The sequence below is a fragment of the Dasypus novemcinctus genome, chromosome 12, assembly GCF_030445035.2.
Source record: "Dasypus novemcinctus isolate mDasNov1 chromosome 12, mDasNov1.1.hap2, whole genome shotgun sequence".
Classification (NCBI taxonomy): Eukaryota; Metazoa; Chordata; class Mammalia; order Cingulata; family Dasypodidae; genus Dasypus; species Dasypus novemcinctus.
In genome coordinates this window covers 87198110-87221908 of record NC_080684.1, presented here as the reverse complement: position 1 = coordinate 87221908, position 23799 = coordinate 87198110, and the positions used below count along the sequence as shown (strand labels likewise).

Here is a 23799-nt window from a genome sequence, read left to right as displayed (position 1 = left end):
TATATATATATATATATAAACAGAGTTAACATCAATATATAAAAATATTACTAGCTGTCAAAAAAATCTGTAATAGGAAAATGACATGAATAATTCACAAAAGAAGAAATACAAATCGCCACCTAACCTAGGAAAAATGTTTGACCTCACCAGCAATTTTTAAAAAAATTAAGCAAGGGTATTAATTATTTTTACCTACCACATCAAGAATATTAAAAATCTTCAAAGTTGGTACAGTTGAGAAGTATGGTTCTGTTATAGAAGGGTACATGAGTAGAGACTTTCCGAAGGGTAGTGGGACTGTATTATATATATATATAACCTTTAAAGGTTAAATACTTTTTGATTCAGCAATTTGACCCCTAGGCATTTATCCTGAGAAAACAATTAGGCAAGTAGGCAAAAGTCTCTGTATAATGATGTTCTTTGTTTATAATGGCAAAAAAATAAGAAACAACTCACAGGTCCATCATAGAGTTTAGTTACATAAGTTATAGCACATCCATACACTAGACCAATAGGCCACCATTAAAAATGATCTAGTAGGGGGTTGGGGTGGCTAATGTCAAAGAAGGCATAGCTTATTCATCTTTGCTTTGCTGTAGTACCTATCTTGGCCCACAATATTTGATTTAAAGAAGAGATTCTCCAGGGAGAGATGATGGCTTTATTCTGCTCTCTCCCTCCCCTTGGATTTCTGAGCACTTCCTTTCCCAGCCACATAGTGAGTCAAAGTCATGACAAATTTGAAGATGGTGTGAAATATAATGGCTTTTTTCCCCGTTTTCTTAGCTGCAAACTATTCTCATGTCCTTTTAAAATCTTCATCCCATTGAAAAATTTTACCAGGTATCCAGAATAGAACCACTTCTCATTACCTCCACATCCTCTTTCACCACCGTGGTCTAAGCTTCCATCACGTGTTTCACTTGGATTTCAGCCATGGCCTCCTTACAGGTCTTGATGTTTCTATATGACCCTCCAAAGTTTATTCCCAAATTAGAAGCCAGATCCTTTTTAAAACCTAAGTGAGATCACATAATTTCTCTGCTCAAAACCTTGCCAGAGCTCCTCATTAACCTTCAGAATAAATGCTCCGATCTTTAAAGCATTCATCTGCAAGGCCGGTCTCTGATCTCCTACACCCCCCCGCCACGAACTCACTCACTTTGGCTCCCCTGCCTTCACTGCTGCCCCCTCCAGAGGCCAGGCATGTGGCCATCTCAGGGCCTTCAACTCCCTCAGCTCCTTGAGGCCTGTACCTCACTCTAACCTTCTCAAAGAGGCCGCACATAACCATCCTATTCAATGCTGCAATCTGACCCCACCCCTCCCCAGAAATACCCGTGCCCTTTGCCCTGATCTGCCTTGTATTTTTTCCACATCGCTAATCCTTAGAAAATAATATATAAATTAGTTATTAGGTTTGTGGATTGTACTTTCCACTTGAATGTAAGCTTTATAAAGGAAAGTATCCTTCTCTTTTGTTCACTGATGTATCCCCAGAGTGACTGGCTCATGGGAGGGGCTACACACACAAACATATATGTATATATATATTTTTAAATAAATTGAACTAACAATAATTATATAAAATATTAATGGTAATTATACTAGATGATTTTTATTGCACGTTTCCCTTGTCCCTGGAAATGCATATGTATGATCTCATCCAATGCTTTCATTAAACTTAGAAAGCAGGTATCTTTAAGACCCCTAAATTATAGATGGAAAACTGAGGATTAGAAACATTGAAGTAAGTTGTCTAAGGTCTCAGAGCAAGCATAATTTAGAACACATATTTAAATCCAAGAAGCCTGACGACTGTGACTGTGGATCCTGTTCACGCAGAACAATGTTGCTTTTATATGATTTATTTATTGATATTTACAGGGTTTCAACTGGGAAAGAGGGAGTTCCCTACAATAAAGATTTCTGCATCTCTGTCCTGGACACTTGAACAAAACCAAAGACTTATGGCTGCAATTCTAGGCCTTTAGCATATTTCCAGAGGATTAATTTCTGTGACATTTGAACTATTTCCTCTACCTCTTGCAATTTGTTATTTGGTTTCACAGAAATCAAAGTGAACAACTTTTTATTAAGGATTTACTTCAACTCAGTAAAAAAATCTTCAACTCTCTCCATTTCATTTTGGGTGTTTTGCCCTGTTTTGTGTGTGTGCATGTGTGCATGTATGTGTCGTTAGCCTTTGGAAATCCTCATGGCTATTGTCATCACACCCTTTCACACTATCGTTCTTTCTGTTAGGAGAATGATATAAACCTGACCCACATCGAATCCAGACCTTCGCGCTTAAAGAAGGATGAATATGAATTCTTCACTTTTCTGGATAAACACAGTATACCTGCTCTGGAAAACATCATCAAGATCTTGAGGCAAGACATTGGAGCCACTGTTCATGAGCTTTCCCGAGATAAGAAGAAAGACACAGGTAAGAATTAGAGGAGTGTTGTGATACAAGTGACTCTGCCTTCTCGTCACAAAATAAAATGGCAAAACTAATGCCTGCCCTGGAGGACTGTTGGAGGATCTAAGCAGCTTGAAGGTGTAGGTAAGGCACCTACACTGGTGCCTAATATACTGAAAAATTGATAAACCAGTGCCTAGGCAATTGATCAATTTAAGGTTTTTTTTCCTCCTTCAGAAAACTTTTTTTTTTTTTTTAAAGAATAGCTATTTCTTATATTGGTATCTTTCTTTCTGTTGCTGCAAGTTTTACATATTTTTTGTGCCTGGGCTATCATGCCTTCAGTCTTCTATCTCCAGAGGTATGATGATTAGGGGACCAGGATGCTTTCTGTGCAAACGCAAGTTTAGAATAAGTTCCCTAGTTATCTGACCAGATAACTCCACCCAAGTCCTTCTTATAACATGCCAATTCTAGAGCTCGGTCTGCCCCCACTCCTTGTTTCTAGGTCTTTCACCGTAATTGTCTGTCTCTATCTTGTCCCTTTTAGTAGATTACTAGCTTCTTGCTGGCAGGCAGAGCCTCTTACCTACATTTATATTTTCAAATTTTACCATAGTGCTTTGTACACAGATACTCAGCAAATACTTGTCAGTTGAGTGAATAAATAAATAGACAAGATGGCAAGACTTGCTTTGCCCTCTTATCGACTTCCTGAAATGCAGCTCATTGCTGTTCACTGGAAAGTCATAGGGAAGCGGAGTACAGGGATTACAAATATGGACTTGGGGTTGGACAGATTTCTGTTCACATTCTACCTCTGCTACTTATTAGATATGAGACCCCTAATGAGTTCCTTTAACCTCATGGACCTCAATCTTTCATAGGGTTTTTCTGTGAGAAGTAAGTGAGATCATATATGAATAGTGCTTATGACAGTGCCTGGCACATCTCAGGGCTGAAGAGATGATAGTATATGGTTGTTGTTACGATTATGATTAGCCTAGACAATACTCCAGAAGAAAGGGTGATTGCTTTTTAGAGTCCAGAGCATAGTCACATGAACTTTTTTTTCCCTAAATAATCGGGGTATTTTTCTTTCTGTTGTGCAACTAAAAGTTTCCTGGCCAAACTCTGAAGATTTTGAAGGTCAAGAGGCTTTCAGTCTCGATAACTGAAAATCACACTTGAATAGGAAGAGATGCCTTAAAAGAAGACAAGAGCCACCTCCTAACACAGGCCATTGAAATGTTTTCTAAAAAGTAGCTCCAAGGCCGATCTGGGAGACTTCTCTTCTTCTCCTCCCCTCGCCACCCTGAGCCTCTAAGAGAGGCAAGGAAGCTCTGCCCAGGGCTCAGCCTTTACCAAGGGTGGACAGCCATGCCTTTGGGCACAGGTCCCTGTGGGGAGGGGACATCACCTCGGGTCAGCCCTCTTTGCCTTCTTCTCTTGCTCCATCCTCTGAGCAGCTTCCCTGATGACTGCCCTCTCCTGTTTTTCCAACCAGCTGCTCCCAATAGCAGCTGCAGGCCCTCCAGGACAGGGACCCGGATGTATCCTGGGGCCAGCTCTGCCTTGGGCTGGAGTAGGTGGAGGCCAGGCTAGCTGAACTCTGGGGAAGGAAATCAAAGCGACTGACAGGCAGGCAGGCAGGAAGCCTCTCCGGGAGCTAGAGAGGGTGTATGTAGGTCAGCTGAAAGGCTGCCAGCCCGAAATGGAGGCTCAGAAAGGAGATTCTTAGCAAGGATAGTCTATAGGACAGAAGAGTTAGAAGCCCAGACTCCAGAACCAGACTGCTCCATACTTGGTGTGACCTGCGGTAAATTACTGCCTCTCCCAGTCTCCCACTGCATAAGTGGGAATAATAAGAGACTGTGTCTTAAAGATTAGTGAAATAACATAAGTATGGAGAACAGAGTTTTAAGGGTTTACCAGATGTTCTCTATTCTTTATCATTATTGTTACTGCAAATAATGGCATGAGCACTGGAGCCCCCAAAAAGCCAATGCATACACAGCTGCTTTTTCAGAGATTCTGAGTACTCCATTGTAAAATGAAATCTGAGACTTGCCTTAAGGCATGGAGTGAATTCTGTGCATTTGTGGGCAGGTGTGTGCTGAGCCCTATACTGTATCAGGCACTGTGGTAGGAGCTAGAAAGAAGTCAAAACTGCCTGCTCTTAGGGAGCTCATAGTCTGGCAAGGGACATGAAGTTCTGGTGAATACAGTTGAGTGACATAATGGAATTAGATTTGATGGAATTTGTCTTCTTCCCCACTTTTGAACTCTGAACACCCACCAAAAGTGAAAGTCAAAAAGCTGATGCTGTCACATAAAAATATCCAGTCATCACTGTTGGGCTCATCAGAGCTGGACATAGCATAGGTTTCATTTGACAAGGCTCCTCACCTGATAGCTCAAAATGGCAGTGAGTTTCTGTTTGAAGTTGGGTTGACATTTTACCTGGTGAAGCAAAAACTGCTATTGCTAACCCTTTACAAAAACCCATGTTTTGTGACCCTTATTTCTTCGAATGGTTGGTTACCCCATTCCATTATGGCAGTCCCCACCTGATACAGTTCCTACCTTAAGGAACATGTAACTGAACAGCTGCTAGGGTACAAATGGTGAAATGGCATGACCTTCCACCTGCGGAGAGAGATGGACTCTTTGGTTTGCTGTGGTCATTTTCATGAAGGGGAGTCTGGGCCCAGAAACAGATCTTTTGAGGGGAAACAAACATCCTTTTGCAGAGTTGCTCTTTCTGTGGAACTCAGTAGGGGGATGATTAGGGGGAAAAGCTTCATAGTAGATTTGAACCTTTGATTCTTTCTCTGGACAAAATACCCTTTATATTGAGGTGCTCAGATCTCAGAGGCAAGTCTGACAGCAGCTTCAAGTGGGAAATCTGAACCCCTCAAATCAATTAGGCTAAACCACTTTCCATTCTAGTCTCTAAACCATTCAAAAGGCCATGTGGATGATAGAAAATGAAAGTTTTCAGTTTCTTAATTGCTTAAGTTCCCCACCCAAAACAGCTTAAGGGAAGGTTAATTACGGTGACATGTTAAAGAAACTCCAACCTTCTAAAATGCCTCCTGGAGAAGCCAATGTAGTTTAATAGGATTTTAATCCAGAGAGTCTATTGAATACTTGAGGTCTATTCTCCTGCTACCCTCTCTCCTGATGACCTCAAATCCTTCCTCGACCCAACATGAAAGAGCATTAATATCTTCCATCGATCAATCTACTAATCCTTTTACCTTTCCCTTTGAATCTTGTGCATGGCATTACATTTAGTGGGGGATGGGAAATGCCTTCATGGAGACAGATTGCAGCCAGGAGGAGCAGATGGGCAAAGAGGTACATAGAGATATAGGAACATCATCTTTTGAGATATTTATGTTTGGATAAAAACAGAAATTTATCTGTTTGAATAAAATCTGTTATTTTCTGAGAATAAATGAATATTTTTGGGATTTTGTTCAAATTTTGGTGATTTTAAGAGTCCTGGTAGGGAATTAAAGTGAGTTCAGACTGCCTGTCCAACTGTGGGCTTTTTTTTGGGGGGGGTTAAGTAGAAAGATTTTATTTATTTATTTATTTAGCCTGGGAACACTATGGTTTTATTTGTCTATTTAAGTTGGATCAATTTCTGAAGCAATGGCTTAAGGGAAAAATTACTGAAAGAAGACCAAAATATTATCATTACATGCATCCCTTCCTTCTTCTATGCTCCCTGCACCCACTCAGCCCCCTTGAGTTCTCGTTTTTACCAATATTACTGCCTTGAGAGCAGTGCTCTGAGAGGACTGAGGTATCAGCTCCTAGGGGGAAGTTAAGATTCCTTAACAGGGTCCAAAAAGCCTCTGGAATTGTGGGCAAAATGGTACACATGTATATTTTTTGAGGAGAGATTTTCAAAGGGGTCAAGGTTCCCAAAGAGTTAAGAACCTCTAGAGAAAAGCTGCTTCCAGCTGGAGGGAACATTGAGATCTTTCCGAGCTTGCCCCTGTGCCTGTGTTCCTCTCTTTCTTCTGCTCATCTGTTCTGTTTCTACCTTTTATTTCCCCCCTTTCACTTCTAAGCCTCCTCCCATGTCTTTCATTTTGCCTCACACGTGCCTCTTGGAGCTAAAAAATACTTCTGGCCCTGGGTCTGCAGGAGACCAAGGATCAAAATATTTGCAAAAAGGCACAGGATTGATTATCTTTTTCAGCCTTTACCTGGATGCTTGCTGGATGTGTTGATGTAGCTGCAACTGAGGACATGATTTTGTTTTAACAGATTTTGTTGTTGAGTCTAGCAGATCCACAGCTGAAAGGATAATCCCATTCAGGGGTTGGTGACAGCAACCCTGGAGCTGGACGCAGAACCCCTTGGGGTTGGTATGGAGCTTGCTCTCTGCAATCTGTCAGGAGCAGCTCTATTCACTGGCAAGCAAAGATCCTGAGCAAATGCTATGTCCATAGTCCTGTCAGTTAGCCAGATCACAGGGCTTTGAGCTAAGGAAGATCATAAAATCAAAAGCAAATTCTCATTCAAAGAGGAATCCCTCATTTGCATGCCAAGTCCAGTGTTTCTAAAATTCTTTCCTATCCAGTTGTCTCATGTAAGCTTAGATTAGCTAGAGCAAGCAGATAATATTATTCTCATTTTCAGTAATTGGAAATGAGGCAGAGACATAAAGCTGGGAGGAGGCAGCATGGATTTTGGAGTCTGATCCCAGTTCAATTCCTGGGCTGTAGCTTTTTGGCCAACTTGCTTTCCATCTGTAGGCCTCTCCTTTTTTCATCAGGAAAAGATGGAGATATCTATGCACCAATGCGGTTGTGTAAATCACAATATATAATTTGTGTAAAGTTCTTGGCATGTAGAATTTGTGCAAGATGTGTTAATAAGCCTATCCCTGACTCTTTCCCAATGAATCTTATGGCTGATGTAAGGTCAGAATCCCCAAATCCTGATTTTTTATAAGCAAAGGCCACCATGGCATGCTCTTTGAGTCAATGCAAAAGATTGTGAACATTAGAAGGAGAAAGAACAAGAGTACCTTTTCTATATGTGGCAGGGGCATTCCTCTCCATGGAATGAGGCAATAAATGAGGAAGGCATCACAGTGACTCATGAATAGCAATGAATTTAGAATCAGGAAACCAGGATTTGGATCTTCCTTCCACATACTGCCAGGTAGGTTTGAATTCCATCTGAATACATACTCAGCATCCTCTTCTTACTCATCTGTGAGATGGAGTTAAGACCCACCCTGCCACCTCCTAGGGCTCATGGATGGACCATGGGAGACAGCAAGATACTCTGAAGGTTAGGGTGTTTTGATGGATTGAGTTATAGGTGTTTAAGTTGAACAGACTGTTGGTCTTAGACATCCTTAGGCATCAGTAGGGAAATATCTCTATGGTATCTAACCCCTGACCAATAACAGGCCTATCTAGATTGAACTGTCTAGATTCATGGGAATGGAAACTGATCAAACTCACCCAGTGGCCAGGGAGGCAACTTCATGCATGGATGATATGAGGGGCCCAGGGAATGATGTTTCATTTCCAAATATTACTTCCTTCTCCCCCTCCTTCCTTCTTCCCTCTCCCTTTCCCTATTTCCTTCCTTGGATATTTACTGAGCACCTTCTCTGTGCCCCGCCCTGTTTGAGGCACAGACTAGGTCTAACACTTCCATTCTAGTTGGGGGGAAAAGACAGTAAGAAAGCAAACAAATAAATATGCAAGATGATTTCATATAAATAGTACATGCTCTGAAGAAATTAAACAGAGTGAGATGATAGGAAGAGAAGGGGCCATGGGAGCCAGGACCTAAGTGATGAGAAGGGGCCAGTTACATGGTCTTGGGTAGGTCCTTGTACCTTCCTGGGTCTCAGGCTTTTTTTCTTGGTAAAATGATGGTCTTTAGCTATTGTCTTCTATTACTGTATTAGATCGAATGTGCCCAATCAGTGATCTTCATTATGTAAAAAGAAATACCCCACCTCGGATTAAAAACAAAACAAAATAAAGCAAACAAACAAACAAACAAAAACATCTTCCCTTGGATTCTTATATCCTTCCTATCAACTCCAAGCTCTGGGAAAGATTAAGCCAACTACCTTCCATACTTCCATGTTCTGAAAACCTATATGCTCTGACTGAAAACATTCTCATTTCCAGCCTCACCACTCAGTGAGTCTGTTCTCAAAGATTCCTGGAGTAAGAGAGATATTATATCAAAGAAGCATTACATGTATTCTGTTTGATCCAGTATGGACTGACCAGGTGTAAGTAGCAGGCAACCAAATCTCTGTGCAAAGTGAACTCTCAGAAGACAAAATTATGTATTTTAGGAAGCAGTGGGCAATATACCAATATATATATTCAAGAGATACATGACATCTTAAAAGGGATATTGGGAGGGTAATGCCAGTTTAGGTCAGTGGTTGGAATAAATAACCCTGCATATGATTATTTCATTTATTCATTATTGTACTCATATCCATTTATTCACTCCATCTATTTATTCATTTCAACACATCTTTATTCTTTATTTCATGTGCTAGGGCCGTTTTATTCATCTGGTTCCAGGTATTCCATTTTAACATGTGAGCAGAGAGGTCAAGTGCTTTGCCCATCATGTCGATGATAAAAGTGGCTTTGAACCCACTACTCCTGACAGCTGCTCTGTCCAGGAGGACAGGGTCAGGGCTTAGCACCACCAGGCAGCTCTTGGCTCACCCACTCTTACCAAGAACTTCCAGAGGATAGTCGAAGCTTCTTAAAAGAGGAAAATAAGACCCTTAAAAGTCTTCATCCCACAGGATGGTGGCAAGCCATCCAGCCTCCCTTCTGGAGAGGTGTTAGGATCAGCACAAGTATTGCTTCGATGCAGAGCTGGAGACCATTGCCTCCGAGGAGACATCCAGGAGCCTGAGAAGAGAGGGTGAAAATTCCCTTCTATTTTGGGTCAAAGAAATGAAGGATTTATAGCTTTTCCTGAGACTGGGGGCAGAAGTCTGGGGCAGGCCTGGGTGCCTTGTTGGCTAACCCCTGGGGCTGGAGGGGGCCTGATATAGGGAGGGGGTTGTTAGAAGGGACTTAGCCTGCAACTTGGACTGCTATAAATCTAATGGGCCTGCTCCTGACCCGCTGACCAGGAATCAGGCTCCAGCCCGGCCTGTGGGGCCCTGGTGCTCAGGAGCATCCTGAACCAGCCGCCTGTCAGCGTCCTGGTTGAGCAGTTGACCCCAACTTAATGGGCCTGCGACGTGGGTGTCCAGGGCCAGCTCTCCAGCGGCCTGCTTCCCTTGGAGTCAAATCAATATTTATTAATGATCTGTCCCCCCTGGGTTCCTCTGGCTTCACAGAGGACCTCTGTTGCACCAGGCTGCCCACGTCATTCATTAACCGGCAAGCTCAGCAGCCTGAGAGGCTCTGGAGGGGCTCGCAGAGGCCAGCCCACCGGGGAGGTATTTTGAAAGGTCATTAATGAGCTAATCTGATTTAGCTTTTCAAAACCGAGGCCGGGGTCACAGGGGTCAGTCTCCATTCCTAGCATTGTGAATGTGTCCGGGGTGAGGGAAGAGGTCTGTGACCTTCACTGGAGAGGAGAAAGGAAATCTGCTTGAGGAACGGTGAAGCTAGGTGCTCAAAGCTTGCTACCTTCAACCCAGGGAGGCTGGGGTTGGAAGGTGAGGGAGGAACTGGGGCTGTCCTAGGGATATCTTCTAAGCTTGTTAGCCTTTTTAAGCTCCTATTTTAGCCTGTCATATCTTTTCCCTTTTTATGTGGGATAACAGGAATCTAAAATAATCCACCCTCCCAACGTACCCTGCTTTATTTCAAGCCAGCATAGCAGAGTTCAAATCTCTGTTCTGCTACTCACTAGCTCAGTGATCTTGAGCAAGTCACTTCATCTCTTTGAGCTTAGGTTGCTTATTAGTAAAACAGAAAGATTATGTCTACTCATAGGAATACTTTGAGAACTAAAAGAGGCAATGGAAGTAAACCACGTGGTACAATATTTGGCATGTGGTAAGCTCTCGAAAAACGTAACTTCAAAGGAAAAAGAGGTAGCTATAACTTTTGAGCTGGGGAAAATTGAGAGTGTAAATGTTGGGGTGTAGATATTGTAGATGTTGGGGATACAAGTACGAATCCTGGCATTGCTACCAGTGGTCCATGTGGCCTTATTTACTTCAATATTTACCTGAATTTGTTTTGAGGTTCAAGAGCAATGATGACCAAGAACAACTTTGTTTCAGTTTGCAAGCTGCTGAAAACAATACACCAGAAATGGGTTGGCTTTTACAATGGGAATTTACTAGGCTGCAAGTGTACAGTTTTGAGGCCATGAAAATGTCCAGATTAAGGCATCAGGTGATACTCTCTACCCAAAGACCAGTTGCTGGTGATCCTGGACTCCTCTGTTAAATAGTAAGGCACATAGATGGCAGCTCTACCTTCTTCTCTGGGTCTCATTGCCATCAACCTCCTGGTCTTCATGGCTTCCTCTCTCAGCTTCTGGGGACTTCTCTCTGTGTCTCTCTCCATATTTATACATTTATAGAGGTCTCCAGTAAGAGGATTAAGATCTACCCCAAGTCACGCCCTACTAAAGTAATCTAATCAAAATTTATCTAATCTAAAATAGTTTCACCCCCACAAGAAAGAACTTGATTTTCTGGAGTCTACCCAAATTCAAACTGTCTTAGGGTAGCTTAGTTACTCACCACTACTCCCATCCTAGGAAGCAGGTGAGATATTTATTGCCTTGCCCATGTCAAACATGACAAGCCAAAGATTCAGAAACAAAGTAACTTGCTCAAGGTAAGTAGGAGAGATGAACTTGACCTCAGACCGGCTGGCTTCAAGTCCAACCTGTGCACCCCTTTGAGCAGTATAAAGGGTAAGTACAAATGTAAAGGCTTAGTACTGATTTTGTCTTGAGGTTTTCTGCAGTCTCTCTACCCTGGTCTCTGGTGTCCTCATACTATTTCCTTCACAAACCTGCTTAAATTAGCCTCTTCCCCAGGAAGTGAGCCATGTCAAGACATTGTTCCCCCCTCACACAGAACTTGCCTCTCCTGAGTCTCATTTCCTTAAGCCATGCCTCTGATCTCCAAGGTGACAGCTGGTGAACTCCATCTCTAAGTTGTTCAGCCTGGTGTGGGACCTCCTTCCAGCCCAGATTATATGCAGGCTTTTTGCAAGGGCTTCTGGGAGACAAAGTCTTAACCTCTGCCTGGGGAGAGGGTGGAGAAACAGATTCAAAAGTAGGGCTGGGCTGCTGCTCGCAGGAGGTATGTACCAAGCCTGCCACCCTTTAGTACTTACTTAGCCTGCTATAATATTGATGAAGATGATAAATACCTGTGAAGCACTTTCTATGCGCCAAGCACTTTTGTAAGCACAATATATGTATTAGCTCATTTCAGTGCTCACATCAGTCCTCTGAAGTATTCACTGTTATTATAGCCATTTAACAGATGGAAAAATTGGGGAACAAAGGGATTAAGTAATTTTCACAAAGTTACTAAACAGCAGAGGTAAGATTTGGACCCAAGCAATCTGACTCCCGCATGGCTATGTTCTGGGCCTTTTCTGGATGATGATAGGGCACTGGAGCCACCGGAAGCTCCTAGATTCAGGTGAGTGCCTCCCAGCCTGGCAGTTGAGCCCTTCGAGCTTCCTTGGGACCCCTCAAAGCCACTGTAACAAGGAGCCTCTGTTTCCTCTTTCCCAAGACTTGAATTTTTTGGTCAATGCAACCCTTTTAACTTCTCCAGACTTTTTTTTTTTCTTTTTTCACTAAGCAGTCTGAAAATGTACTCAGCTGCACAGCCCAGTTAGTGTTTTCCCTTTGGAGGAGGGTTAAAAAAAAGGTCACCTAGAGCTGGAATATGGTGGTTCTGCTGCCCTCTGGTGTTTGGTTGGGAGATGACAGCATGCACAGCTCTGAATCAAGGTGAGGGGAAAAGGCTTCAATCTGTGGAATATAACGTTGTTTCTTTGGTGAGAGAAGAAAAGGAAATGGTAGAGGGTAATGAATTTGGGGAGCTGAAACAAATATAGAGTCTTTACTACCGGAAAGCAAGTGAGGTTGACCCATGGATTGAACTGGAAGGTCCTTTCAGTTGTGCTTGGGCCAACCTCAGCCCTTCCCAGGTGTTTCACAGGTTCTTAGAATGTAAAAGCCCAAAGGCCCAAAGAATGTAAAAGCAACGAGTGGGTCAAACACCCCTCATTTTATGGAGGAGAAGTGGAGGTCCAAGATTAGAAAGCCTGTTAATATCAGAGCTGGACCAAGAAACACTTTCTTGACTTGTCTCCATTATGTCCTCAACTCATCACCATCCTCATCACAATCAATCGTCACCAATATCAAGCTTGGTCATCCCAATGCCTAATGCTGATTGAGAATTTTCTGTGGGCTAGTTCCTATGCTAAGGTGTGTCACATTTGCTATAACATTTAATTCACCCAATAATATGGAAGGATCATTTTTATCCATTTTATAGATAAGGAAACAAAGGCTTTGAGAGATGAAATACTTCCTCGAAATTACACACACACAAAAATAAGTATCAGACTTTCTAGCCTTGCTGGAAAACTTGTATTCTTTCTACTCTGCATTGTGTTGAACTAAAGGCAGTGTGAAACAACAACAACAACAAAAATAGTCCTCCAGAGTTTAGCACAGAAGAAAAATAGTTTTTACTATGTGTCAGGTATGGTTGTCACCAAATCACAAATAATTAGATCATTTAACCTCAGATTGATTCTATAAAGCAGTAGTACTATTATCACCATTTTACAGATAGAAAGACTGAAGTTCAAAGAGGTTTAAAAACTTGTTCTGGGTCCCACAGCTAGTAAGTACAGAGAAAGGATTCAAACCCAGGTTGTGGTGGCTTGAAGTTATGTATCCTTAACCTAATCCATTCCCGTGGGTGTGAAACCGTTGAAAACAGGGCCTTTTGATGAGGTTACTTCAGTTAAGGTGTGGCCCGGCTGAATCTGGATGAGGGTCTTCGTCCTCTTACTGGAGACCTGCTAGAGAAAGCCTCAGGGAGGAAGCCACGGGAACAGCCAGGAGCTGGAAGTCAGTGGGCCCAGGAGAGAAAGGAGAAGATGCTGCCATGTGCACTGTCATGTGTCAGAAAAGCCAAGGAACCCTAAAGACTGTCAGACAGATGGAAGATCACGACCCCAGGAGGAAGTGCCTTCTAGCCTCTGAAAGTGTGAGCCAGTAAATTCCTGCTGTTAAGCCAAGCCATCATATGGCATTTGTTTTAGGAGCTGGGAAACAAACAGATTTTGGTACCAAAAAGTGAGGTGCTGCAAGGACTAATACTGAAAAATGTGGAAATGGCTTTTGAAATGGGTTATGGGTAGAGGCTGGAAGAATTGTGAGGGTTCAAAAATGAGTGAGAGATACAGAGAAAGTTTGAACTGTCTTAGAGAATACATAATTCATCATGAATAGAATGTTGGTAGAAGTATGGGCCTTAATGTCACTTCCAGTAAGAACTTAGAAAGAAATTACGGATGGTCACTGGAAATTGGCAGAACGGTGACCCTTGTTATAGCAGAAAACTTGATGAAATTGAGTTCTAATGCTGGGTGGAAGGCAGCAGTTGCAAGTGAAGGACTTCTATCTTTAGGTGAGGAGATTTCCATGCAAAATATGAAAGTTGCAACCTGGTTCTTCCTTGCAACTTATATTAAAATGAGAAAGAAAGATGTAGACTGGGGATTGAACTTGTAAGTATGAAGAAATCAGAAATTGATGGTTTGGGAAATTCTGAGCCTATCCTTTGTTCTCTGAGACTAGAGGCAGAAGCATCTCTATCAAGATCTCCCTGAGCTTTCAGGAAGTGAGACCCCAGAAGACAGGGCTCCATGTGAGGCTTTCACTGAACAATCCTTTGCTAAAGAAGGTGTGGCTGAACCTGGATATAGCTAGCCATACCAGTGGAAGCCAAGATTAGAAATTCAGTCATCCAGGAAGGATCTGTGGAAAGTTCTATCATCTGATAGTTTGGACCCACTTTAACTGCACTCAGTATTAACAAGTTTTCTGTGAAATGCGTATGAAAAGAGTCCTTGCCAGTCTGGACTGAAAGGGACAGAAAAAGAACAAATTGAAAGATGAATGACTTTAAGGACAGAACCAAAGAAACAGAGGCCTGGACCAAAAAAGGTCTCCTTGGGACAAGAGAGCAGACCAACCCATGGGTGTAGAAGGGGCAGGTTCACCCCTGCAGGCCTTGTGCCCTGATGGTGAGGGAGAGTACCTGATGCTCAGAGATGGTGGGGCTTATACCCAGCATTCATGGAGAGTCTGATTGCCATTCTGATGCTCAGAGAGAATGAGGCCCACACCCCAGTGTTTGGGGAGAGTATGGCCACTGCACAAGTGCCTGAAGGGGTGGGGTTGCTACTTCTTCAAGTTCAGAGGAAAAAACATCCATCCACAGATGACTCTCAGACCTAGAAATCTTATGTAGTTTGCCCTGTAGGGTTTTGGACTTGTTTGGAACTCCATGCTTTCCTGACAATTTCTGCCTTCTGGTATAGGAATGTTTATCCTATTTGTGTCCTACCTTTGTATATTGCAAGCAGATACTTGTTTTCTAGTTTCACAGGTCCGTTAAACAGAAGAATTTGCCCCAGGATGGACCACAGCCATAAATGATGATAAATAGGCTTTGTTCTTAGAATTGTTCTCTAATGGCTTAAGGCTTTTGGGATGTTGTGATGGAATTAATACATTTTGCATGTAGGAAGAACTTGTCTTTGTTGGAGTGCAGAGGGTGAACCAGGTGACTTGCAGCTATGTACCCCACAAAAATATGCTCTAAAATTAATCCATTCTTGTGGGTGAGAACCTATTGTAAATAGGACACTTTGATGAGGTCATATCAATTAATGTGTGACCCAACTCAATCAGAATGAGTCTTAATTTCTATTACTGAAGGCTTTATAAGAAGGACACAGAGAGTAAGCCTCAGAGAGTGGTAGCAGCTAGCGGTTAGAAGTCTATGGATCCTGGAAGAGAAAGGAGAAGATGCTGCCATGGGCATTGCCATGAGATGGAAAAACCAAGAAACACTTTGATTGCCTGCCAGCCAAAAGATACTGACTCAGGACAGAAGCAAGCCTTCTAGCCTCTGAAACCATGAGCCAATAAATTTCTGTTGTTAGGCCAACTCATTGTATGGTCTTTGTTTAGCGGCTTGGAAACTAAAACACAGGTTGTTTGGCTCTGTTTTCCAGGCCTTTAACCATTGCTAGACTGACTTTTCCTGAAACAAATAGGAATCAAGTAGGAAACCAGGGATAGACCCAGGCTATCTGGAGCATCCTGGATGGAGGGTGTTTTGCAGGAGGCAGTTTTATGCAGCAGTATCAAGTGACCTGACCCTTCACCCTGGGTTCTGGAGCCATAGGATGTCATATAAAATAGCATCCCCATCTCTCTTCTTCATTTACCCTGTTTTATTTTTCTTCGAGAACTCCCTGGCATTGTTATTTATTTAAATTTCATTTATTCTTTATTTCCTATCCCCATAACTATAATGTAAGCACCACAGGGTGAAGACTCCATTGTGTTCATCCCTCTGTGCCCATTGCCTGGCACATAGTAGGTGCTCAACACACATTTGTGGATTCTTCTTTGGCGAGTCTGCAGGTGGTATAGCAAGAGAGGGCTGACCTGCCCTATCTCTGGGGGAAGCACATCATTGCTTCTGGAATGATGGATGATTTCCGGGTAAACAAAACGTGATGAGTGAGTGGGTATTCTGATGCCTTGGAAGCGAAGTAATGGGGTTATCAAGGGTGCTTAGCCCAAAAGATAGGGACAATCTCTCTGTTCAGGTGGGTGCCACTGAGTGAAGCCCCTTTGTGGCAATGTTCTAGAGAAAACGGGAATGGTCTTGTAGGAGACACTGTGCCTACAATGGGGTCTCCATTCTCACACTCCTCTAAACTTGGGTGGGTAATAAGCCCTATTTCCAGTGCTGACAACAGAGGTTCATTGTGCAAGGCAAAGCCCTGAACACAAGAAGAGAGGGAAGTTAGCATAGAAGTTAGGAGATGAAGTGGGAAGCCAGGTTTCATGCTAGGTGAGTAGAGTGTGGTGATGTATCATTTGATGCCCCAAAGTCTAGGCAGTTCAGATCAAAGAGATCTATCCAAGAGACTTACTTCCCTGTCCCTCAGTTTCCTCACCTTAAAAGGGGGATCATAACAATACCTACCTCACTTGGCTGTTGTGAAGAGTAAATGAAGTTTTGTATATAAAGTGTTTAGACACATAGCAAGTGTTATATAAGCTTTAGCTGGAATTACTATGACAATGTCAACTTCTGTTATTGCTTTGTAAAGGAGGCCAATCTTGAGAAGTGGGTTGGGTTTTAGGGCCATGGAAACCTCCCAATGGGGAACTGAAAGAGCCAATCAGAAGGGCATGCTCCATGGCCAACCCCCAGAGCCATATGCTCTGCTGCTTTCCCACAAGTGGCAGGATAGATTCGTGGTCAAGACCACAGAGTCATGGAAGCAGACGCGGCTCAAGCAACTGGGCTCCTGCCATCTACCATATGGGGGGGGGGGGGCACCTGGGTTCAGTTCCCAGGGCCTCCTGGTGAAGGTGAAGCTGGCCTGCACCACGGATGGCTGGCCTGTGCTGCAGAGAGCTGCCCTGCACTGCAAGCTGACACAACAAGAATGATACAACAAAAAAGAGACACAGAGGAAAGACAATGAGAGACACAAAAAACCAAGACACTGAGTGGCTCAAGAGATTGAGTGCCTCTCTCCCGTGTCAGAGGTCCCAGGATCGGTTCCCAGTACCTCCTAAAGAGAAGACAAGAAGAGAAGACAAGGAGACATAGAAGAACACACAGCAAATGGACACAGAGGGCAGACAATGAGCGCAGGTGGCAAGGGGGGCGGGAGGGGAATAAGTAAAAAAATTAAATCTTAAAAAAAAAAGAAAGACCGCAGAGTCAGCTGCACCTGAGTTTGAATCCAGATTAAGCTGTTTACTAGCAGTATATATTTGGTGTGTCACTTAACCTCTCTGTGTCTCAGTTTCTTCATCTGTTATAAGGGAAAACTACCCATCTCATAGAGTACTTAGAACAGGAGAGACTCGGTGGTCACTTTTATTATTAATATGGGCAGTAAAGAGTTAAACTCCTCAAATCTATGGAAACAAGGCTCTAAACTCTTTTATTTACCTTTTTTTTTTTTTAAATTCCTTGTTGCTTTTTTGGAATAATTATGCAGTTGCTTCCTGTCCTGAGGCTCATCTGCTTACATCATGAGTGTCATTTCTCAAGTTTGGCCACGAGATGGCATGCATGTCCTTTCCTGCCCCATCAAAGCAGGCCACAGTCAGAACTAACAAGGATAAAATAGTGAGCTTCCATCTATGTGCTAGACACAGGATGCACTCTTTGCCTTCATTCTCCTTTGATTCTCATGGCAATCCTCAGATTAAAGGAGAAAGCCATCAAAAATCCTAAGCACAGTATCTGGCACGTGGTGAGCCCCCAGAAAATGTTCTCTGTTCTTCCTCTTGTTATTCCCATTTTTACAGAGGGGGATACTTAGGCACAGAGAGGGTGTATAGACAGATGTTGGAGGTTAGATTCTAAGACAGACCTGATTAGCTGCAAGCTCAGTAACTTTCCCCAAAAAATTCATTTCAGGGGAAACTTTGGATGCCAGGGGCTCACTTTATGGTTTTCTAACCATGTCTACTTTGCTCTTTGATTTCTTTCTCGATCAACCATTTCCTACTCTTGTGTGATCTTAGGCTACTTCTTTAGCCTTTCAGAGTTTCTGTTTCTCATTTGCACATTAGTGGTTATAATAAATTCTGATTTTGGAGATATTGCAGAAACAGCAACCAGACCCTAGTAGCTACTCTGTGAATGAATGGTGGCTACTGCTGGCATACTAGAGTTCATGCCTTCTTGCTTCCTTGCTTTCTCTCTCTTCTCTCCTTCCTTTCATTTATCGTCTTCCTTCTTTCCTTATTTGCTCCTTCCTTCCTCCCTCCTTCCCTTCCTTCCTTCCTTCTTTCCTTCTTTCCTGCCCTCCCTCCTTCCTTCCTTGCTTCCTTCCTTCCATGGGCCTGGAACTATAATGTACTCATGGTCTCTGCCCTCATGGAAATGTCAGTCCAAACTTTCCTAGTTTCTGCTCATCTTGGGACAATTCCATAGCCCGTCTGTCTTCTTTAAGCCATGGTGATTAGGGTTCTACTGTCTACTCCTCCCTAGGGTCCCTCCTTCTGCGAGATCCAGTCATGATAGGTTACACAACCCAGACCCCCATCTTCCCCACAGTGCTGCTTTAAAAGCAAGGCCATACATTCTTGGGGTATCAGAAGGCATCCTCAAGTCCCAAACAATCTGACTCCATACATTCCACTTCAACAGTGATTTTCAAACTGGCTCTAGGATGAAAGGGTTTTGCAGAGTGTCTGGGGGCCTTTGAGGAAGGAAACACATAATGGGAAGAAGAGGAGGGATGGTCTCATGTTTTCCAAAAAACAGCTTTGGTTTTATCTGTTTATATTTTGGGGTTACACATAGTACTCTGCTTCCAAAGAAAAACCATTCCACCATACCACGATGAGTGGGAGATTAATTTTGAGATATTTCAAAGAAAATCTCCAGGAAAAGTAGTATGTTTAGGGGATATGGTTCTAAATTAGTTTCCAAGGCAAATGGAATATAACTGGAATTCTTAAAATTTGGAGGTTATGTGGAACCCACCTTGTCACCATTGACTTAATTCATTGGTACTGATTCCTTGCTTCTGACCTTGGTGAGGCCTTTGACTATTCCCTGCCAACCTGACCCTCAGGACTTTGCCCTTCTCTGTTGCAGTGCCCTGGTTCCCAAGAACCATTCAAGAACTCGACAGATTTGCCAATCAGATTCTCACCTATGGAGCCGAACTGGATGCAGACCACCCTGTAAGTCCATGTCCCTCTGGACGAGATTCTTTCCATTCCTTCGCCCTCTCTCATTGTACTCCCACCCCCAGCTTGGGCAATATATCCCTATTCATTTGTTCAGCATTTATTGAGTGCCTACTTATGCTAGAGTTGGGGAAGCAAAGATTAATAAGACATAGTCATTGTAACAAATATGAATCACAACCCAGAAACTAGTGTGTGTGTGTCTGTGTGTATCATCTTGATTTCTGGCTTTGCCTTTGTACAATTACCAATCACAGAGGTTTAAATTAAGTACTTGGAAAACAGTAACTGTACTAATAAGTCTGATGGGGCAATGTGGGATAGGGATTGATGACATTGGACCTGGATCTTAAAAAATGAGTACAAGTTTATAGCCAAATAAGGAAAAAGGGGATCACTAGGCTGAGAGAACAGTAGAGCAAAGGTTCGGGTTCTGAAAGGGTCTGAAATATTTCCAGAATGGCTGGTTTGTGCATTTGGTGTGAAGGCAGGAATGTTGGGCGATGAGGCTGGGGCAGTGGGTTGGAGTCTGATCTAAGAAGGTCTGATGTGCAAGGCAAAGGAGCTAGGAGTGTGCCCTGTTTCCCGTGGGCAGGGGAGGAGGTCCTTCAACAGTTTCTAAGTAGAGAACTGGGATGGGAGGACCTTTCCTCTGGGGGAGGGGTCCTGGGGAGGACAGCCAAGCTGGGGGTCAACGCCGGTTCTGACAGCCTCCTTGGTCGTGGAGTGAGAGGAAGTGCCGTCCTCCTCCACCAACACTCGGCCGGCCCTGTGTTCTCTGCCAGGCAAACTGCTCCTTAATCTTTGCGTGACTTGGAAGCTGTTTCCACTCGTCAGGATTTAGTGGAACCAACGGGAGCGTCTGCGTTTTATCTGCTGTTTCTTCTCACATCCACGTGGGTCTTTACAGTGGACAAGGAACCCTCATGATAGTATTTGCACTTCACGTTGGCACTTTTTGGTAAGCAAAAAAGTGTCACATTTTACAGAGACATTAAGGCCTCATGAGGGTAAATGGCTTTTCAAAGATCCCATGCTAAACCTTGGGTCCTTAGGCTCTTAGTTCAGCGCTCTCTAGTGCCTGGAGGAAAGGCCCAGCTCATGCCAGAATTCCAGAATTTCATAGAAACAAAAGGAGAGCTATTTCAGGCAACCTTTTTAAATATAAGCAATTTCTGCTTCTTTTGTTTCTAATTCAAATAGTTGAACTCCTAATAGTGAACTTGAAAACATCGAAGGCATGATGAAAATGAAGACCACCTTGCCCTTATTTTTCTTTCTGCACTAAATTTTTACAATGGAAAAATATTTTGTCAACAGAAACAAAAGTGAATCCCCTCTTTTGCCAGAATTTGAAATAGGAAAAAAAATCACTTATTATCACTGTCTTCAGAAATAATCAGTCTTAACATTTGATATGCTTCCTTCCTCTCCTCCTCTCTTTATATATACATGTATTTTTTTTTCAGGCCAGTGCCATAAATTGCTAACCAATTCCCAATGACAAGCATGTGGGAGGTTGCCAGCTTTTCACTATTACAACTGTAGTGAAAAGCCTTGCCCGTTTTTTATGTGAACTTCCAATTGCTTCCTTGAATCTTAGTCTTGAAATTACTGAGTGCCAGGATAAAAATTGTATTTAAGGCTCCCAACATATATTACTCAAATACCCACTCCCAAAAGAAAGGAGAAAGGTGGGGAATTTTGATCTCCCTTCCATCTTCCTGTGTGTAGTGCAGCCTCATCCTGTGGCGCCCAGGGTAGCACACAGCTGCAGGTGAGCAGAGCATCTCCAGATCTAGCATTTCTCAGAGAAGCTGCCTGGCCCCTGGTAACCTTGCCCAGGGGATCTCTCCTTTTGCCAGCCTCCCCTCCTCCACCCCCACCCACCAGGACTCAAGCTGGCCTCACTCCCTGCTCCTTTGGGGTAGTGGGGGAAGAGGCCAGCCCAGAAATACTGACATTTCCCTCCCTGTATACTCATATCCCCTTGCAAGCAGACAGTGCTAGCTTTAAAACACTCTGGAATTCATTTCTCTTTACAAACCCAACCCACATCTTTGGCTCCCTGGCCTCTTGGCATCATGAACTTTATCATAAAAATACAATTTATCAGGTACACGGTCCTCCTGAAGAGAAGACGCCAGGCTCTCTGTGTTCCTGTGGTTTCCCAACAGGTCCCGGGGACATGGGCCAAGGACAAAGCAGACCCACCAGGGTGCCTGCCCCCATCCTCCTGGCCCCCGCATGCCATGGCCTCCATATATGAACTGCAAACAGACGCCAGCCCAAGGAGCTCATGGGTGTTCTTTCTGAAAGGACCCCCTGTTCTGCTCTGTCCCCTTGGATTCAGCATGATCTCTTCTTCTATTGACCTTCTGACCTTGGCAGTACGCACTGACGTTTGACCCAATATCTCACATAAGGGCCTCCAAAACAATCATTTTGAAAAATGAGGCCAAGTATGGATTGTTCCCGAAATAGACAGCAAAGGGCATCTGCATTCCAGCTTAACTAAGTGGGAAAATGAAATAGGAGGACTGTACTGCACTCTGTCCATCATGCCTCCCTCACTACCTCCTTCCTTTCTTCCTTCTATGAACATTAAATAAGATAAAGATATTCATAGCTAACATTTTTTGAATGTGGACTGTGTGCCAGGCACTGTGATAAATGCTTCATGAATTTTTAATTTAAACTTCAAGTCAAATGAGGAATCTTAGACAGAGAGGGCTGAGCAGTCTCATGTGTATGTGAACTATTTCCTAGACCATGTAAAGGAAAGGGGTTGAAATGATAAATTAAACATGAGCCCTGACTTCCAGGGGCCTCCAATAATGTGATAGAGGAGAAGGGGTGTCTGCCCTTTCTAAAAGGATGCCAGAGGAACCTGGCATAGCAATTGTACATTTGGCAGGCAGAACCCAAGTGGTTTCTTTTTAATTCCCAATTTTAAAATTGATTCCCCTTTTTCTGACAATTTTCCAGTCTCTATGCTCTTAATTATGTTGTTTCCTTCACCTGGGATGCTTCATTCTGTCATTCCACCTGTTCTTCCCCTGTTGGAAAATCTCTATTCATCTTTTAAGACCCAAGTCATAAATTACAGCCTCCCTAAAACCTTCCTGCTAGCCCTTCCCTAGGCTAGGCTTTTCATGCAGTTACTGTAGAACAGTGTGCTTGTCTCAGTGATGGTATTCCTCATGTTGTGTTTGATATTTTAAGCATAGAGCATAAAACCAAAATAAAGTCCTTTCTTCCTTGTCTTATAACCTCACAGGAGATATGTATATATATAGATATATATAGATATATATAGATATATATAGATATATATAGATATATGAAAGAGTTATATACACACTTGCCAAATTGTTGTCTTTTTAAAAACTGTTTGATCAAAGAGAAAAGCTCTGTATTCTAGAATCCCTTTTTGGGCATATATAAGTCCTTTTATATCCTAGAGGCTTTGAAAAGTTCTACAAAAGTGAAACCCATTCAACCTGGTGCTTCTAAAACTTATTTACCCATGGAGCCTTTTTTTAATAGAATGCCTGTAAACATTATTTTAAATGGTAGCATTCCATGGAACACAGATTGGTTCTATTCTTAAGTCATAACTCAAAATAGCACATAATTAGACACTAGATTTGATGAGCCACATAGATTCTGCTAACAATTCTAAGGGAGGACTCAAATGATTAGGGAGGGCTTTCTGAGAAAGCTAGCAAGGGAGGTTAACTGCTTATCAAACAACCCCACATTTCCATGGCTTAACCCAATAAAATTTTATTTCCAGTTTGGGTCAGTAGGGAAACTCTGTTCCACACAGTCTTTCAGGTATCAGTGCTCTTCCTCATGCCTCACTCTTCTCCAAATCCTTGGAGCTAACTCCATCCTTCCAGCACATGGGAAAAAGAGAGTGAATGCTCCTAGGAGGTCTCTATAGGCCCGACCTGGAGTTGACTCCCTGCCTTCACTCAGATTCCCTTGGTCAGAGATCAGTCACACATGGCCACTACTAACTGCAAAGGAGAGTAGAGGACATAGTTTAGCCAGGTCTCCTGGAAGAAGAGGCGAGGACAGGTCTTGTGGAACACCAGCAGCCTCTGCCTCACATACCCTAGCCCTAGAGTTTACTGTTCCAGTTTACCAGGCACCTGTGCCTGTGACCAAGGTGAAGATCTATACTGAGGGACCTTTCTGTTAAGGACAGTATCAGTCAGCACAACTGGCCTTCTGTGTTTATTTCCATTGCTTGATCCAAGTCTCTCCATCTGCATTTCCACCTTTCAAGATGTGGATATCAAGTTTCCCAACTGTCTTATTTTGCCAGGGCTACTATGACAAATATC

The 23799-nt window shown here is 43.0% G+C and overlaps 1 protein-coding gene across 1 annotated transcript in view; it reads left to right on the top strand.

Annotated features, from left to right (window-relative positions):
- Positions 1 to 23799, top strand: part of PAH (phenylalanine hydroxylase) — an 80893-nt gene that overhangs the window by 25543 nt on the left and 31551 nt on the right. Inside the window, exons 3-4 of the mRNA XM_004446806.5 lie at positions 2272 to 2455; positions 19350 to 19438. Coding sequence (XP_004446863.1) covers positions 2272 to 2455; positions 19350 to 19438 — 273 coding nt within the window. The remainder of the gene's footprint in view (positions 1 to 2271; positions 2456 to 19349; positions 19439 to 23799) is intronic.